General features: G+C 68.5%; 1 protein-coding gene across 5 annotated transcripts; it reads left to right on the forward strand.

Moving 5' to 3' along the window:
* Positions 1 to 8289: 8289 nt before the first annotated feature.
* On the forward strand, positions 8290 to 17215 carry PPP1R1B (protein phosphatase 1 regulatory inhibitor subunit 1B). Of its 5 annotated transcripts, none has more exons than XM_058857865.1 (8): positions 9901 to 12438; positions 13559 to 13619; positions 14310 to 14332; positions 15055 to 15127; positions 15236 to 15343; positions 15924 to 15992; positions 16561 to 16707; positions 16790 to 17215. In XM_058857865.1, the coding sequence occupies exons 1-8, from the start codon at positions 12358 to 12360 to the stop codon at positions 16876 to 16878; spliced, it is 651 nt and encodes a 216-aa protein (XP_058713848.1). In that variant the 5' UTR covers positions 9901 to 12357; the 3' UTR covers positions 16879 to 17215. The 5 variants fall into 5 exon arrangements, 3 of the variants coding, with proteins under 3 accessions (XP_058713848.1, XP_058713849.1, XP_058713850.1); XM_058857866.1 differs by having other exon boundaries at positions 9906 to 12438; positions 13336 to 13619; XM_058857867.1 differs by having other exon boundaries at positions 12421 to 12438; positions 13501 to 13619.
* Positions 17216 to 17825: the final 610 nt, after the last annotated feature.

The raw sequence follows: 17825 nt of genomic DNA on the forward strand, positions 1-17825 counted from the left end.
GGTGGCTGCAGCGGGGGGCAAAGAGCCAGGCGTTACCGGCGGCCCCGCCGCCCGCCCCCCTCCCCGCCCCGCTCCCACCCGCCGGGACCGGCGAAAACGAATTGGGCGCGGGGCCGCCCGCCGCTGCCCCCCGCCCCGGCTGCCCGACCCCGGGGCCACGGGGGCTCTCTCGAGGCGCGGCGATTCCGCCCCGGCCCGACCCCCCCCAGCCCCACCGCCGGGGTCCCCGCGGCCGCCGCCCGCGCCCCTCTCCCGCTGCTCTGCACAACCCCCCGCGCCCCTCCCGCTCCCGGCCCGCCCGGTGCCCCCCCTACGGTGCCCCGAGGGCCGGGCCCGGTGTCGCCGGTCCCTCTTTGACGCCTCCAACTTTTCCCTGCCGCGGGCGCGGAGCAGCTCCGGTCGCGGCTCCGCCACCGCCTTCCCGGGGCCGGGGGGGGTCGAGTGGAGACCTCCGCCCTCCCCCGCACCCCCAGGTACCCCCCGTACCCCCTCCGGCCCGGTCAGGCGAGCTCGGCTTCCCCTCCCCGCCCCGGGGCTCCCCGCGGCCGCCGGAGCGCGGCCCGTAAAATGCGGCGGCACCAACCGGGGGGCGGCGGGGGCGGCGGGGGCGGCCGGAGCCCCCCCGTGGGGGCGCGGGGGCCGCGGGCGGCGGCGCTGCCGGGGGCGCCCCCGGGGCCGGGCGGCGCGGCGGGGCCGGGGCGGGGGGCACCGCCCGGGGCGAGGGCCGGGGGCGCGGCGGGGGAGCGGGGGTGCGGCTCCGCCAGGTCGGGCCCCCCCGGGGCGGCGGCGCGGAGGCTCCGCGCTGATTTCGTTGATGCCGCTCGGCCGCCGCTGCCCGCTCCGTCCCACCGGGACCGCGGCGCCCCGGGCGTGCCCAGGCTGGGGGGGGGAAGACCGGGGGCGGCGAAACCCCAACAACCCCCCTTGGGGGGGGCTCCGGCGGGGGGAGAAAACCCCATCAGCGGGACCCGCGGGGAGTGGGAGAACCGAGGGCCGGGGGAGAACGAAAGACGGGGGGAAAAAAGGGCGAGACGTGGCGGAGAAACAAAATCAACATGGAAGTTGCCTTTTCTCCATTCAAGTTTCCTCCGCTGCCCTCCCAACCCTCCACTTCTTACATAACTCACCTTCGGGCGGACCGCAGGAATTCTTATTTCATTGTTCCCAGCATCTTCTGGGAGCGGGACGCGGCTCCTTGAGGTGCTCCAGCCTCCTGCAGTCCTCTATCCAAAAGGAGGCGAGAGTGGCATCTCTACCCAGCAAAGGGGGTACCAGCTCTGCTGCCAGTGCCATATGGTTGGCACGTCATGCGCGAGAGCTATCACATGAGAGCTAATGATTGACATGCGCTTGCATTCAGGGAGATTTGTCTCTCTGGGGAAGGAGGACTCGCCATCTGTCACTCTGTACTCTAAAAAAAAAAAAAAAAAAAAAAAAGAAAAAAAAAAAAAAAAAGAAGAAGAAAAAAAAAAACCTCTTCCAAATCTCCAGCTCTGCCTACACGCTGCAAAATGGGACCCGGGCGAGATGCAGGCGATGGCGGGGCCGGGAGGAACAATGGAGCCAGCGGGAAAACCGGCCATCCCGGCTGGGCCAAGCGTGGCGGGGACACAGGCGGGCGCTGGGGTGAGGGGGGAGATGCCACGGGGACCCTCGCTGGGAGCTGGCATCTGCGGCTCGCCGCAAAATGCCGCGGCGGCTCGCCCAGGTCCGTCCCCACCCTCAGCCAGCAGCCGAGCGGCGATGGCTGCGGTGGCGAGGGCCTGGAGCGGGCTGGGGGCTGCGGCCGGGCACGGCAGAGGTGGTGGCAGTGCCCGCTTTGGCCACGCCGGTGCTGGCGGGGGGCTGCAGGTGTGGCGTGGGCAGGGCTGGTGGCTGCGGGGCCGCGTGTCCCCATGCGGGTGGCACATGGACGTGCTGGCACCCCCGTGGCCACACGGCCACGCCAGCGTCCCTGCACCCCATGGCACAGCCCCACACGCCCTCTGTGTGCACACACACCGACACACATCCCCTTGCACACTCACGGCCTCCCGCAGCACACAGGGCTGAGCCTGCACGGATCCCGATCCCACGGTCCTGGTGGGATCCCGAGGCCCGGCCGCGCCGCGGTGCAGCCAACGAGGCCTTTGTCTGTCAGGAAACTCCTCACGGCTCTGTCACCCTCCGGTCCCCAAATCTGTCCCCACCACAGTGGCTGGGCACCCAGAAATGGCCACTGCCCTTTTGGGGCAGCAGCTGGGCCGCAGAACATAAACGGGCACCCAGAAGCCACTTCCCATCAGCCGGTGCTCCGGTCCTGGCCACATCCATCGAGGCCAATGCCATGTCCTGGATCTCCTGTCCCTGCAAAACCGGGGGGTCAGGACGTGCCCGGTCTGAGGGGCTGGGTGCCACACTCCAGCACGTGCCAGCCGTACGCGCTGGGCAAGGGTGGCGTGGACACGACACAGACACGGTGACAGCGGTGGCTGTGCCCGCACGCACACAAAGGGCTGGCCGTGCCCGGCCACCGGGGCTTTGCCAGGGCCATCAGCGGTGCCCGTTCCCCCCGGTGCAGGTGCCGGGGCTGGCGCGTGACAGAGGGGCTCCGCCGGTGGCGAGCGTCCCCCCGGCGCGAACCCTCCGACTGTCACTCACGGCTGCGGCCGAGCAGATGGCACCTGGGCTGGAGCCGGCCTGCGGGGAGGCAGGGCCCACCCCGGCCCTGCCGGTGCCACGCTGAGCACGGCTTCCCGGGCATCCTCCTGGCACAAGGCGTCCCTTTCCCTCAGCGCCGTTCAGCTCCCTCTGTCGCTGCCATCTTCGTTTTGCCGGTGGGTGACCCGCTGGGGACACCGTGCACCACGAGCCCACCCTCACCTGATGCCTGTGGCACGGCAGAGCCCGCTCTGGGTAAGTCCCCGCTCCTCTGCCATCGGTCCCCAGGCCGGGGGACACCCAGCCCTTGGAGGGTGGCCACGCCCCGGGTGTCAGGACAGTGAAGCCATCGGTGCCCCATTGCTGGCATCAGACTTAGGGCCCGTAGGGCACGGATGGGGACCCTGATTCTGCCTGAGGCCGAGGAGATGCCCCAGCGTGAGTGGCTGAGCTGGCCCGTGTGGGGACAAGGGTGGGGACAGGGACGAGCAGCGAGGCCCTGGCCCAGTGTACCCATTACAGCCTAATTAGCAGCCGGTGAGCGCGAGGGTGGGCGCCGGCGTGAGGCTCATCAGCATGCGCAGAGCTTGGAGGGAGAAGAAAGTGGAGACATGAAACGGGGAGAAGAGATGAAAGGGGAGCAGGGAGATGAAAACCCAAACTGCTGCCTCGTGGCCGAGCGGTGCCTGGACACGGCCCACAGAGAGGGCAGGAGTGGGGTCCCGGTGTTGTCCCTGTGCTGTCCCCTCCACCGTGGCCGCTGATGGCACAGGGCAGAGCAGAGCAGGGGCAGCACCATCCTCATCCTCGGGTGACTTTGGGAAGGGGCTTCATCCAGGAATGAAGCATCCACCCCACGGGAATTGTGGCTGTGCTGTGCAGCAGGGGCAGGTGAGGTTGAGGTGAACCCAGCACCAGGCACAGTTTGGGGAGCAGGGTGGGAGCAGGGGCAGGGCTGGGTGCTGCCTTTTAGGGTGTGGGAGATGGGGGAGATGGTCCCAGTGACCCCGGGGCTCTGCTCCCCATCCCTCTGATGGCCCTCGTGTGCAGGGACCGGCTGTCCCAGCACTGCCACCTCTGGTCCCGCTTCTGTCTCTGGTGGCCCCGGTGCCAGGCACACAGCGAGGAGTTTGGCTGAGGCATGAAGCTCTTTCCTCCTCCAAAATCCATCCTCCAGCAGGAAGGCGATGGATGCAGGCGGGGACCCTGCCTGCGGCAGCGACGGCTCCGTCCCCGAGGTGCCAGGGGACGCGTGCCGCGGGGAGGGACACGGTGAGGGCACGGGAGCAGCTCGGCGCTGGCAGAGCCGGCGGTGGGAGCCGGGTGCTGGGTGGTGCCGGGACGCGGCTGGGAGCCAGCTGGGCCCGTGGCGGCTCCAGGGGCCCCGCGTGGGGCGAGTTCGCCGGGGCTCAGCCGGTGCCACAGCCCCGCCGTGGGGCCAGCGCCTCGGCCAGGCCACGCTGCCCCTCCCCGGGGTGGCACGGGGGTCATCCCAGCTGTCCCCCGTGGCCGGGGGGGTCCCTGCTGCCCCTCGGCGAGGCCGATCCGTGCGGGGCCCGAGCGATGGATCCGGCTCCGGCATCTCCCCGCGAGCGGTGGCGGGGGGAGGCGGGGGCCGCTGCCAGATGGAGCCGGCTCTGCACTGCAATATTTCTGGGAGGTGAAGGCTGGGGAGAGATGGATGCGCTAACGTGCGGCGGAGCCACCGCCGGGAATGTCACTGAGGGGAGGAGAGCAGCGGGAGCAGGAGCTGAGCCCATCCCTGTCCCCATCCCTGTCCCCGTCCTTGTCCTCGCTGCCTTCGGGCCGGGGCCCTGGAGCAGCTCCTCCCTCGTAGGACCCATCCCTGGGCATCCTCCAGTCACCGGGTGAGCAGGGCCCCAGCTGCGGGTGGGGGGCTCTGGGGGATGGGGAGGGGTGGGTGGTGCCCTGCCTGTCCCCGTGTCCCTAAATGTCCCTGCAGTGGTGACTGCAGGGTCATGGGTGGGGAGCTTGGGAGGAGGAGGAAGCTGATGGAGGAGGGAACTGAGGGAAGAGAGGGGTGGCCCTGGCTGAACTGGCATCAGGGGGGTTTGGGGAACTCCTTCATCTTCTGCCAGAGGAGGAAGGGGAGATGCTGTGCCAGCCCTGGGGCTGTGGTGTGGCTGCTTCACCCACTGGATCCTGCTCCCAGGGCAGCCGAATTCCTGTTCATATCCCCTGCCTGTGTCCCCAACATGTCACCCAGCCTGGGCCCCCAGCCTGGCCCCCACACTCTCACACAGGCCAGGGACTTGACAAGTGCTCTTTAAGCCACACGTTGTTAATTAGGAAAATGACACCTGGGAATTGCCCAGTGGGAAACTGCCAGAGCCGGCTCCGTGTGGCGCTGAGGACAGATCATCACGGGGTGGGGACACAGGGGACTTACACCCCCTGCCCCACCCTCCTCTGTCACCTGAGGGGGTCAGATGGCCTTTGGGGACAGTGAGGGGGCTGGGACAGGGGACCCCAAGCCAGTGCTGCCATTGTGCCACCAGCAGAGCTGGCTGCTGCTGAGGTAACAAGGCCACCCTGATGACGTCACAAAGGTCTATGACATCACAACCGCTCTGTGACGTCACCAGGCTGCAGGACTGGCCACAGCAGCCTCTCCATGGCCACCGTGGCGGGTCGGGGGTCCCACACTGGCAGTGCCACCGTGGCTGGGCGGGTGCTGCTGGCAGCGGCCCCGGTCCCCCCGTGGCAGATGGCGGCTGCCAGGGCCCGTTTCGGGGGGCTGCCAGGGCCCGGTGCTGGGGGGATGCGGCACACGGGGGTGCTGGGGGGTGGCCGTGGCTCCCTCCATCGCCCCCCAAAAGCAGGGACAGGCAGCGGGTGGCCCTCCCGGCAGTGCACTGAGCGTGTCAGGCCTCAGCCAGATGGGTGGGCACAGGTGAAGGGACACCTGGGGGGCACCAGGGACAAAGGTCAAGGGGCTGGGGGTGCCAAGCCGCATCCCCCGGAGCCTCAGGTCGCATCCCTCGGGAGCGGCTCCAGGGCTGCCATCGCACAGCTCAGCTGCTCCCGCCAGCCCCGGGACCCCAGTGAGGGGCACCCTGGGGTGCTCCCCCCATCCCCGGGTGCTCCAGTCCCTGGGGACCCCCATCCCACCTCCCGGGTGCCTTTGGAGACCCCCACCCCAGCCCCGAGCTGGGGGGAGCCCGGCAGGGAGTGGATTTGGGGAGATGGGGAGGGTCTCCATGGCGACAGAGCGCGATGACGACAGTCGCCATGGCGAGGCTGCGTGGCCCGGCCCGTTGCCATGGCGATGCGCCTGGCACAGCGAGTCGCCATGGAGATGGCCGAGGGATGGAGCGGTCCCCATGGCTCGGGGACCCGGGCTGGGATGGGATGGGGGAAAGGGGGTGACCCGGGGGCTGAGCCCCCCAAACCCCACGCGGGGCCTCGCCGGTGCCGCCGCCTGCCCGGTGCCGCCTCGTGCCCGGTGCCGCCGCCGCCGCCCGGGATCATTTTCACGAGGCTTTTCCACTCCAGTTCACACTCCCATCTGACAGGCCCAACTTCTCATTTTCAGAGTAATCACTCCACTGCACTAATTGCACATGCAAATATGCAAATTCGTATTAATTAATTACTATACTAATTAGTTCTGTGGTATTTGCGAGTAATAAATCATTCGGAGGGAGCGGGAAGCTGGAGACCTGGCCCATTTACACTTCGCATAAAAATTTAATAGGCGCTCCGGCTGATCCGGGACAGCCGCGCCACCGCACTTAAAGGGACAGAGCTGGCCTGGCACGGCGTGGGGGGCACCGGCCCCCCCGGCCCCACCGCAGCGAGGGGGTCAGGGCGTGCAGAGTGGGCGGGGAAAGGCAAAACTGGGGAAAAGCACCGGGGAGGAGGAATAGGGGTGGTTTGGGGGCGTGTGATGTGAGGGGGGTGATGGATGTGGTGGGCTCGGTGGTTTCCTCGTGGGGAAACTGAGGCAGGGAGGGCAGGCTGGTCCCCACGCTGCACCCCAGTGTGGGGGGGTCTTGCCTCGCCTGGTGGGGTCAGACCCCTCCTGGCACTCAAGGATGGGGGTACCCGGTGGGGTCACCCTGCTTGGCAGCCGGGTGGGCTCTGACCGGGCACCGCTGCTGCACCGGCACAGTGACCACGCCACAATGGTGACCACAGCGGCACTGCCACCACACTGCCACCATGATTGTGCCAGCATCACCACTGTGACCACACCAGCACTGCCACCAGACTGGCACCGTGACCACACTGGCAACATGACTGTGCCAGCGTAACCACTGTGACCACACTGGCACTGCCACCAGACTGGCACCGTGACCACACTGCCACCATGATTGTGCCAGCATCACGACTGTGACCACACCAGCACAGTGACCACATGCCACCACACGCCAACACGGTGACCACATTGTCACAGTAACCACATTGGCACCGTGCTCGCTCTGGCACCGCCACCACACCAGCACCGTAACCATGCCAGCACAGTGACCATGCTCTCAGGGTGACCACGCTGGCACCACGACCAGGCTGGCACTGTGACCGTGCCAGCACAGTGACCACGCTCTCAGGGTGACACTGGCACCACGACCAGGCTGGCACCGCCACCACGCCGGCGCCGCGCTCGCGCCAGCTCGGCGCAGCCGCTCCCCGCTGCCACCTTGGGGGATTTTGCGAGCCTTTAATTGTCGTAAGCACAGATTAATTAAGCAGCGATAAACACAAACCCATGCATTATTGATGAATAAGGGTGAGTTCAGGTTGGTGCGATCGGTGTAATTAAATATAAACCTCAAGCTGCCCATTGTTAACGGACAAATTACATTACTATTGCGACACGTGTCGGGGCGCCGCGGCCGGCCAGGGGCTCACGCCCTTGCACCTCCACCCACAGCCTCCGGAGAGGGGGTGTGGGGCAGGAATGGGGACCCCCCAGTGCTGGGGTCGGGCCCTTTCCCATCCTGGATCCGTGTGCAGCGAGGATGGTGCTCCATAGGCCCAGGGACGCATCACCAGCCCACGGATGCGTGTGGATGGCAGGAGAGATTGGGGGGTCCCCGCAGGGCCCCGCTGGGGTGTGGGGATGTTTGGGGGCTGTGGACGGCACAGCCCTGCCCCACACACGGATCCACACACGGATGCACACGCATGAACATCTCTGGCACACACATGAGCACACCCGTGCCCGTCCCTGGCGCGCACACACATCCACACACACCCCGGCTCCTCCTTCCTTGTTCCCTCCTCCCGTACCCAAACACCCCCCTCGCAGCAGGGACCCCCCCCCATCACCGTGTCCCCACATCCCCGACCCCCCCCGCATGACCAGAGCCCCCCCGTGGGTATCACACGGTCCCCTGCGTCCCTCTGGGACCCCCCCGTGCCAGGCACCGTGGCCGTGCCCCCTCCCCGCAGGCACCGGGCTCTCCCCGTTGTGTCCCCGGGGACATCCCCGCACCTCCACGGGGACAAGTGACAATGACCCCGGGGGGCTGCGGGAGAGTGGCGAGCCCGGCTGTGCCCCCCCGGCCCCCCTCGCCCGGCGCGGGGTGGGGGTGCCAGCTGGAAGCTATTTATTAACCAGTCATGGTTAAATTGGTTTATAAATTAACAGATGTTTTAACTTTATTCTTTCTTCTGGGAATGGAGGCAGCAAACTGGTCTGTGCTGGCGGCCGGGACCCCCCCGGGGGGGTCAGAGATGGGAGTAGGGGGAGCAGGGCTGAGAGCCCCCCTTCAGCCCACCCTGGCAGGGAGCCGGGGGGGCACCAGGATGAGTTTTGGGCTCCCTTGGTGTCCCACCTCCGCAGGGAAGGGGGCGGGTGAGGCTTCAGCCTGTAGAGGCCTCGTGCTACAGGTGGGTAAACTGAGGCACGTGATGTCCCCCAAGCAGAGGAGACCCCCGGGCTGCCTCTCCGAGCCCCAGCATTGCGCCCCTTCCCTCCTGGAACTCCCCAGACTTGCCCACGCCCCATTCCCCCTTTACCCTCCCGGTATTCCCCCACAAAGTTCTCCCGTCCGAGGTTTGACCTCGTGCACACCCTGGCACCGGGCATGAACCCCCCCAAAGCAGCACAGCCCCTGCTTGGGTAGGTGCCCACCCCGGGGGTGGTCTCAGGACCCCCCCAGTGCCCCCAGCCCCCAATCCCACCCCGCGGTGTGGGTGCGAGGCTCGGCGCGGGCCGGTGGCCGGTGGCTGCCAACCAGGACGGCTCCGCTCCGGCCACCCTGTGCCAAAGCCCTTGAGCCGCTGCCCGGCCCACGCGGCCGTGCCAGCCCCGGTGGCCGTGCCAGGCTGGCCATGCCAGCGTCGGCAGTGACATCTGCCACCGCGTGCCGCGGAGCCCACGGGCACACGGGGCTGGTGAGGGCACCGATGGCACCGGGACCGGGCACAGCCCGGGGGGGCCGGGGGAACGCAGCCCCCTGCCCACCCTGTTGGGGGTTCAGGGGTGCGGCTCCTCCTCGTCGTGCTTGGTGTGGGGACACAATACTCCATCCTTCCGGGAATCCAGGGAATCCAGGGAATCCAGGGAATACAGGGACACAAACCCTCCTCGGGCCAGCCTTGGAGCCCCCACACTTTTCCGGGGATAGGGTTTTGCAGACCACCCCACATCATGCTAAAGACGTGGGATTGGAGCCCCCCGATCGCGGTGGGCTATAGGGGTGCAGCCCCCCAGTCCTGCCAGCGCCGGGCAGTGCCTCAGTTTCCCCATGGCACCCCCCAGTGCTGCCCAGTGACCCTGAACAGAGCAGTGGGTGCCCCTTCCCCAGCCCCCCATCAAGCCCCATTTAGGAAAGGTCCCTCCCAGGCCCCCTTTCCCTCTGCAGCCCCCCAGGGTGGTCGCTGGGGGGGTTCCCGGCAGCGAAGGGGTTAAGCCCCCTGCGCACTCCCCCCTCCCACCGCCCCCTCGGGCTCCCACGCGTGCTCCGCTCCCACGCGTGTTCCCACTCCCGGCATCTCCTCTGCACCCAGGGGAGCACCGGCCCCCACCCGCCGCCCCCGCTGCAGCTCCTGGGGGGCGGCGGCACCCACGGGGGGTCTTGGGGTGCTGGGGGTTCTCGGGGGGCTCAGCCCAGGGGGAGCTGGGAGGGGACACACCGGAGTGGGGTGAGGGACACCCCCACGGGGCCGGGCGGGGACACCGGGCTGAGGGGAGCTGGGGGGGGGTCCCGGCACCCCCGAGCCGACCCCCGCCCATCCTGTGGCCACGCCCCCTCTGTGCATAGGCCCCGCCCCCCCGACACTCACCCTTGGACCGTGCCATCGTCCCGGTGTGTTTGTCCCCACGATGCGCTGTCCCCGCAAGGCCCTGCCCCAGTCAGGTCCTGTCCCCCACAGTCCTGCGTCCCTGATGCGCCACAACACTGTCCCCTGCACACCCTGTCCCCACCATGCTCCGTCCCAGGGACACTTCGTCCCCACGGGACCCTGTCCCCACCATGCTCCATCCCCAGCACACCCTGTCCCCATCCCTGGGACACTTCGTCCTCGCGGGACCCTGTCCCCATGGTGCTCCACCCCCAGCACACCCTGTCCCCGTGGTGCTCCATCGCCACCCTGTCCCCGTGGCACCCTGTCCCCACGACGCTCGCTCCCTGCTGCACCCCCCCACCACAACGCTCCGTCCCCAGCTCTGTCCCCATCTTGTCCCCACGCAGGTCCATCCCCACACCCTCTGCCCCCGGGACACCGCGCCACGTCCGTCCCCACGGCTCCGCGGTGGGCGCAGGCTCCTGCTCCTCGCCGGTGCCCGCTGGCGGGGGGCGAGCGCTTCTTCCCTCAACCTGCTGCTATTTTTACTCCCTCTGCGGGAGGATTCGCTGCTGCGCGGAGCTGCAGCCCCCGCGGCACCGCGGCACGGGCACGGGGACGGGCACGGCACGGGGACGGGCACGGCACGGGGTGCCCACGGTGCCGTCCCGGCGACGAGCGGGGCCATGTGTGCCACACGTGTGCCTGGAAGGTGCCCCCGTGTTCCGGGCCCGGTGTGGCCCCCCCGTGCCACGCTGCAGGTGCCACCCGCGGGTGACGGTGCGTGGGCGCGGGCGCGGGCGGCGCGTGCCGATCCCGGGGGGCTGCGGGTGCCGGCGCTGCCGCAGCGCAGGGAGGGGAGGGGGCCCGGCCACCCCCTCACACGGCGTCTTCGTGGGTGGGAGAAGCGGGAACAGCAGCGGGATGGAGCCCGGGAACCTGTTGCCATAACGACTCCGGTCCCGGGATGGGGACGATGCTCAGAAGCTGGCACGGGATCACCCGGCACAGGGTGACCGAGGGACCCCTCACTTTGTCCCCAGAGTTTGGTCTCCATGAGGACACTGGGCTCTGACGGAGCCTGTCCCTGATTTGTCCCCACCTGAGTGGTCACTGCCACAGGGATAAGTTTGTCACCAAGAGCTAGGTTTTGTCACCCAGAGCCCGGCTTTGTCACACAGAGCCAAGATTTGTCACGCAGATCCAAGATTTGTCGCCCAGAGCTGGACTTTGTCACCTAGAGCTGGGCTTTGCCACTCAGAGCTGAGATTTGCCACCCAGAGCCGAGATTTGCCACCCAGAGCCAAGATTAGTCACCCAGAGCCGGGCTGTGCCGTGTTTTGCCGAGCTTTGCCGCGTGGTGCCGGGCGGGCGGGAGGCTGGTCCATGGCTCGGTGCCACTCGGGTAAATATTTTGCTGGAGCGGTGGCTGCTGGCCCACGGCCACCCGCAGCCGTTGGAGCACCGGGAGATCCGGGGGACGGAGCCAGTTCCCAGCTCCCCCTTCCTCGTTCCTGCTCAGAGGCGGCTTCCATCGACACCGCCCCGGGACATCCCAGGAGGGGACGAGCCAGCGCTCCGGCTGCTGGCCACCCCGCTGTCCCCCTGCCTGGGGACCCCCTGGCTGTGCCCCTTCAGTGGGGCAGGAGAGGTGCCCTCGGTGTCCCCCGCTCCCTGCCTGGACTGTGCAGCCCTGGTGCCCAGCGTTGCCCTGGGGGATGAGCCCCCGCTTCCCCCGGGGAACGTTTTTTGTCCCGTGGGGTTTTCTATGGGGAAAATCTCCAAAAGCTGGGGAAGAGCCAGGGCAAGTGGGCACAACCCTGGGTGAAGACACAGCCCCCCTACCCCCGACATCCCAGGGGCTGCAGCTGAGGGTGGGGGGACCCCCAGAACACAGGCGATGGGATGTTTTGGGAGTCCCATGTCCCCACCGATGTCCCCTGCACAGATCCCCAGAGTGGTGTCCCCGTCCCCTGTGGCACTGAGTAGCCGGGTGGGGGGAATTTTGCCGCTGCCCACACAGGGGTGGGAGCGGCTGTCCCCCCGTCCCCTCTCCCCCACCTCTGGGGAGACTCGGGCATAAAGGACAGGGACACACATGGAGCCACCTGTCCCTGTCCCATCCCAACCGGCCACCGCAGGCAAGGTCCCCCATGGCAGGGAAGGGGTTAAGGACCCCCCATAGGTTGGCTGAACCCCCTGGGGGGCTCCCCAAGGGCTCATTACCGCGGCCTCAGCCCCCCTGCCCGGGGAGGGGGGGATGAATAATTCAGCGCCTGGTAGGAAGACGTGTCCTCCCTCCCTCTCCTTCCTCCTCCTCCTCCTCCTCCTCACCGGCTCTGCCTTCCCCACCTCCCGCCACTCTCATTCCTCGCCGTACCGAGCCCCGGGTGCCACCGAACTCCGCTCGGTACCGGTGCCAGAGACCCCCCCCGGCTCCGGTGACTCCCGGCCAAGGCCATGGACCCCAAGGAGCGCAAGAAGATCCAGTTCTCCGTGCCGGCCCCCCCCAGCAACCTGGACCCCCGCGCCGTGGAGATGGTGAGGGCGGGGAGCGGGGACACCCCGGGGGTCCCTCCTCTCGGCCAGGGCCAAGCGCTGCCGGTGACCTCCGGGCACGGAGGGACCCCCGGGATGACCGTGTGGGACGGGAGGGGGACGCGGGAGAGCCGCGGGAGGGAGGCGGGGAAGGACGGGGACACCGGGAACGGGATGGGGACAGAGCGGGACAGGAGGGAGGGGATGGGACAAGGGGGATCGGAGGGGACAAGAGGGACGGGATGGGAGCGGGAGAGCAGGACAAAAGGGATCGGAGGGGACAGAGGGGACAAGGCAGGGAATGGGACAAGGGGGATCGGAGGGGACAAGAGGGACGGGATGGGACCGGGAGAGCAGGACAAGAGGGACCGGAGGGGACAGAGGGGACAAGGCAGGGGATGGAAGGGACAGAGGGGACGGGGGGGATGCGTTGGGACAGATGGGATGGGACAAGGGGGAGGTGGGAGGGGACAGAGGGAGGGAGGGGATGGATCCGGGAGGAGATCGGAAGGGACAGAGGGGACAGAAAGGAGAGGATGGGACCGGCAGGGCGAGGGGGATCGGAGTGGGCAGGGGATGGGACGGGAGGGACAGACCGGACGGGGCTCCGTGGGGGACACCGAAAGGGACGGGAGGTGGGAGAGACGGGGACAGACGAGAGAGCTCCAAGGTCCCCGTGGAAGCTGCGTCCCGAGCAGGAAGAGTTGCGCCAGGGGGACAGGACAGGGACAGAGACAGGACAAGGACAGGGACAGGGACAGGGATGGCACGGGAGAGCAGGGAAGGGATGAGACAGAGGGCACAGGATGAAGACAGGGTTGGGATGAAGGGGACGGGACACGCTGGGATTCGGTGCAGCCACCCCCACGCGTTGTCCCTGATCCGAGGGGACGTCCCCAGCACACGCCGGACCCACAGCCCCCGGGAGGAGCTGGTCTGGGGCTCTCATGGGGCTGGGGCGCACTGAGGACACCCCGGGGACCCCGTGCCGGGTGGGCTCGTGGCCCTGCACCCACAGGCGCACACACGCTCACACACGTGCAGACACGTGTCCCTGGGGCGCAGGGCAGGGGACAGGGGGACCCGGGGCGTCCCCAGCCGGTGACACCCCGCTGTGCCCCAGATCCGCCGGCGGAGGCCCACGCCGGCCATGCTCTTCCAGCTCTCCGAACACTCCTCACCAGGTGAGCGGGGTACGGGTGGGACACGGGGCAGGGGATGTCCGGTCCAGGGACGGGAGGAGGTGGCAGGGATGGGACATGGTGTCTGTCACACACGGTGTGGCATGTCTGGGATGGGACACGGTGTCTGTCATGCAGTGTGGCATGTCTGGGATGGGACATGGTGTCTGTCATGCAGTGTGGCATGTCTGGGATGGGACACGGTGTCTGTCATGCAGTGTGGCATGTCTGGGATGGGACATGGTGTCTGTCACACACGGTGTGGCATGTCTGGGATGGGACACGGTGTCTGTCATGCAGTGTGGCATGTCTGGGATGGGACACGGTGTCTGTCATGCAGTGTGGCATGTCTGGGATGGGACATGGTGTCTGTCACACACGGTGTGGCATGTCTGGGATGGGACACGGTGTCTGTCATACACCGTGTGACATGTCTGGGACACGGTGGCAGGGAGGGGACGTGGTGGGGGGTGGGATGTAGTGTCACCTGTGGAATGGGATGTCTGGGAAGCGAGACGGTGGCAGGGAGGGGACGGGGTGCCACATAAGGAAGGGGGTGGCAGGGAGGGGACGCGGGTCTCCGGCGGGCAGGGAAACCCCTGGAGGGGGGTCCGAGGGTGGGCAGGGCCCTGTTCAGCTCCCCTCGGTGCCGGTGTCCCGCTCACGCCTCTCTCCCCTGCGCCGCTGACACAGAGGACGAGAATCTGCCCTACCAGGTGAGTGAGAGCCGGGACCCCCGCCACAGCCCCGCTCCCCCGTCCCTTGTCCCCCGGGGGGGTTATCGGGGCCCAGCCCCGGCGCCCGGAGCTTATCGGCTCCTTCCCGGCACGGGCACACGGCGCCAGCGCCGGGGACGGGGACACGGGATGGGGACATGGAGCCGAGCCAGGCTGTGGAGTTTGGCCGCGGTGCAAACCAGCGCGTGACCGTGGCGGGGTCACCCTCCCAGTGTCCCCAGTACTGTGTCCCCAGTGCCACATCCCCATGGTGGGGTCCCGAATAGAAGGTCTCCGTAACAGGGTCACCAACAGGCGAACCCCAAAATCACGTCCCCAAGGCAATGTCCCCATAGTGGGGACCCCAATGCCACGTCCTCCCGGCAGTGTCCCCACAATGGGGGTCCCCAGCATAGGACCCCCATGACAGGGTCCCCATGGAGGGGTCCTCAGGACAGTGTCCCCACTACCCCACCCCCAATGCGAGGTCCCCAACGCAGGGTCCCATCATGGTGTCCCCAACTCCCTGTCCCCAGTGCCACATCCCCTTAGTAGGATCCTCATTGCTGGGCATGGGGTGGGTGTCAGCCTTGGGTCCCCATCGCGACACCCCCATTGCAGACCCCCACCTCTCCGGGGGGGGGTTCCCGGCTCTCCCGGGGCCGCGGTGACCCCCGTGGGGACACCAGGCCCCCCCAATCCCGACACCGCTCCCCCCGCAGCGCTCGGGCGAGGGCTGCCTGCTCAAACCAAAGAGGACCAACCCGTGTGCCTACACCCCGCCCTCGCTCAAAGGTACCGCCCGCGGGGGCCGCGGGGACAGCGGGGGGACTGGGGGGACACCCCGGTGCTCCCAGTGCTCCCAGTGCCCCCAGTTCCCCCCTGACACCGGCGTCTCCCCAGCGGTGCAGCGCATCGTGCAGTCCCACCTGGAGAGTGGCATGGGAGGGGGTGACAGCTCCGACGGGGAGCCCGATGACGGCTGCGACCCCGACAGTGCCCTCGAGTCTGGTGAGGGGGACGGGGGACGTGGGGATGGGGCTGCCGGAGCCCAGGGGACGCGGGGACACGGATGTCAGAGCCTGGAGAGCACAGGGACATTCTGGAGCCCGAGGGATGCGGGGATGTGGTGATGGGGCGGCTGGAATCTGGGGGATGGGGACATGGCACTGCCAGAGCCCAGGGGACCGGGGGCCATGGGGACACAGAGACAAGAGTGCCGGAGCCCGGGGGATGTGGGGACAAGGGAACAGCGCTTCTGGAGCCCAGAGAACGTGGGGATAGGATTGCTGGAGCCTGGGGGCCAGGGGGACAGGCTGCTGGAGCAGGGACTGGGATCATCATTCCATGCCCCCGGGGACGAGGCGTGTGCCGGGGTTGGCACACGGACTGGCTGCTGCCGCTGCTGCCTGTCCCTGCTGCCGGTGCTTCTTGTCCCCCCCGCCGGGCCGTGTCCCCGTCCCCCGCGGGGCCGGGTGACGCCAGCCGGACCCCCGGCCGCTGTCTGACGCCGCAGTGCCCGGTCCCGGCGGGGCCCCGGTGCCGCGCGTGCCTCGCGGTGCCCCGGCCTCATCGACCCCCGCCCGGGCAGCCCCGGGGAGCCAGGGCAGAGCCGAGCGCAGCTACTTCCCCGCCGGGCTCAAGGCGCACAAGCGGAAAGGTAACGGGATGGGGACGGGGGGCGGCGGAGGGATGGGGATGGGGACAGGGAGGGCAGGATGGGGGTGGGGGAGGGATGGGGATGGGGACAGCGAGGGCAGGATGGGGGTGGCGGAGGGATGGGGATGGGGACAGGGAGGGCAGGATGGGGGTGGGGGATGGATGGGGATGGGGGTGACGGGGGGACAGGGACAGCGGGGGATGGGGACAGCCGGAACATAGGGACAGTGGGAGGAACAGGGATGGCAGGGGGACAGACGGAGTGGAGGTGATGGCGGAGAGACAGAGGTGGCAGGAGGATGGGGACAGTGAGGGGACGGGATGGGGATGGTGGAGGACAAGGATATGGGGGTGGTGGGAGGACTGGGACAGCAGGACAGGGATTGCAGAAGGATGGGGATGAAGAGGACACGGGGACATCGAGAGGATGTGGCTGCTCCCTCTCCCGCTGCATCCCCTCGCCTGGGGATGCCGGGCGGGCACCAGGGCTTGGGGTCGCGTCCCCCCCGCGCCTCAGCGGGGTCACCTCACGCTGTGGGTCCCTGGGGCCACCGTGCTGTCCCCCCCAGGCGGGCAGAAGGTGTCCTTCGCCGGCGGCATCGACGAGCGCGAGGAGGACCTGAAGTCGCTGACGGTGTCAGAGATCCCCGAGGACCCCGAGGGAGCGGAGGGTGACGAGGAAGAGCCGGGGCAGGAGCAGGACGGTGGCACCGGGGGTACGTGGGCCGTCACCCCCTTGTCCCCGCCTGTCCCCGGTGCCACCACGCCCGGCGCTGACGCCCCCGTTTCTGTCCCCAGAGCGGCGACACGTTGGCTTCGCCGAGGTGCCCTCGCGCCCCATCGGCACCGAGCGCCACTCGCCCACCTTCCCGCTGGGCACCAGTTAGCTGGCACCGGGCACCGGGCACCGGCCCCCCGGCCCCCCCGGCCCCCGCAGCTTCGCCTGTGCCCCCCGGCTGCCCCCCGCCCGCTGCCTGCGCTTCGTCTGCCGTGTGCCATGTGCCGTGCGCCATGTGCCGTGTGCCGCGCCATGCTGGGCCACGCCGGGACACGTCGGGACCCCCGGCCACGGCCGCCCCCTCCCCACGGGCCTCGCTGCCCCCCCGGCTGCCGGCGCAGGAGCCGGGGATGGGACCCCCGGGCGCTGGTGGGGTCTGGGCCCCCCCTGGCTGCTGCCCCCCGGCCCCAACCGAGCAGAGCCCCCTGCCCGCAATAAACGGCTGTACAGAGGCTGGAGCGTGTTTGGGGGGGCTGCGGCCATGGGGGGCTGCGGGCTCTGAGCCCCTTGGTGGGGAGGGGGGGTCTGGCCCTTGCTGGGGGGGTGGGGCAGGGGATGGGGGGATGGGGGTCTGCGGGCCGGAGCAGGAGATGTGGGACAGGGCCACGGGACACCCCGTGAATCCCCCTCTCCCATAGCAGAATGGTTTGTCCCTCGCCCCACTGATTCCCCCCACGTGCGGAATGGTGTCTCCCAACCCCATGGATACTCCCCCAGCACGGAATGGTCTCTCCCAACCCCATGGTCACCCCCCCCACTGGAGAATGGTCTGTCCCAGACCCATTGGCACACCCCCAAAGGGGGGGAATGAGCTCTCCCTTGCTCGCCCCACACACAGGGAATGGCCTTGCCTTCACCCCACTGATTCCCCATTTTGGAATGGTCTCTCCCAGCCCTACTGATTCCACCTCCCACCAGGAATGGTCGTTCCCAGCTCCACTGATCCCCCCGCATAGGAAATGGTCTCTCCCAGTCATAGTGGTTCCCCCTCCCGTGGGTAACGGTGGTTCCCAGCCCCACTGATTCCCCCTCCCTCTGTGAATGGTCTCTCCCAGC

This window comes from Poecile atricapillus, chromosome 27 (genome assembly GCF_030490865.1).
Source record: "Poecile atricapillus isolate bPoeAtr1 chromosome 27, bPoeAtr1.hap1, whole genome shotgun sequence".
Lineage (NCBI taxonomy): Eukaryota > Metazoa > Chordata > Aves > Passeriformes > Paridae > Poecile > Poecile atricapillus.

Bases quoted from the DNA above. Each gene is read 5' to 3' on its own strand.
- PPP1R1B (XM_058857865.1), top strand. From the start codon at position 12,358: ATGGACCCCAAGGAGCGCAAGAAGATCCAGTTCTCCGTGCCGGCCCCC. The intron at 14,333-15,054 runs GTGAGTGAGAGC...CTCCCCCCGCAG, and splicing joins ACGAGAATCTGCCCTACCAG to CGCTCGGGCGAGGGCTGCCT. The intron at 15,993-16,560 runs GTAACGGGATGG...TGTCCCCCCCAG, and splicing joins CAAGGCGCACAAGCGGAAAG to GCGGGCAGAAGGTGTCCTTC.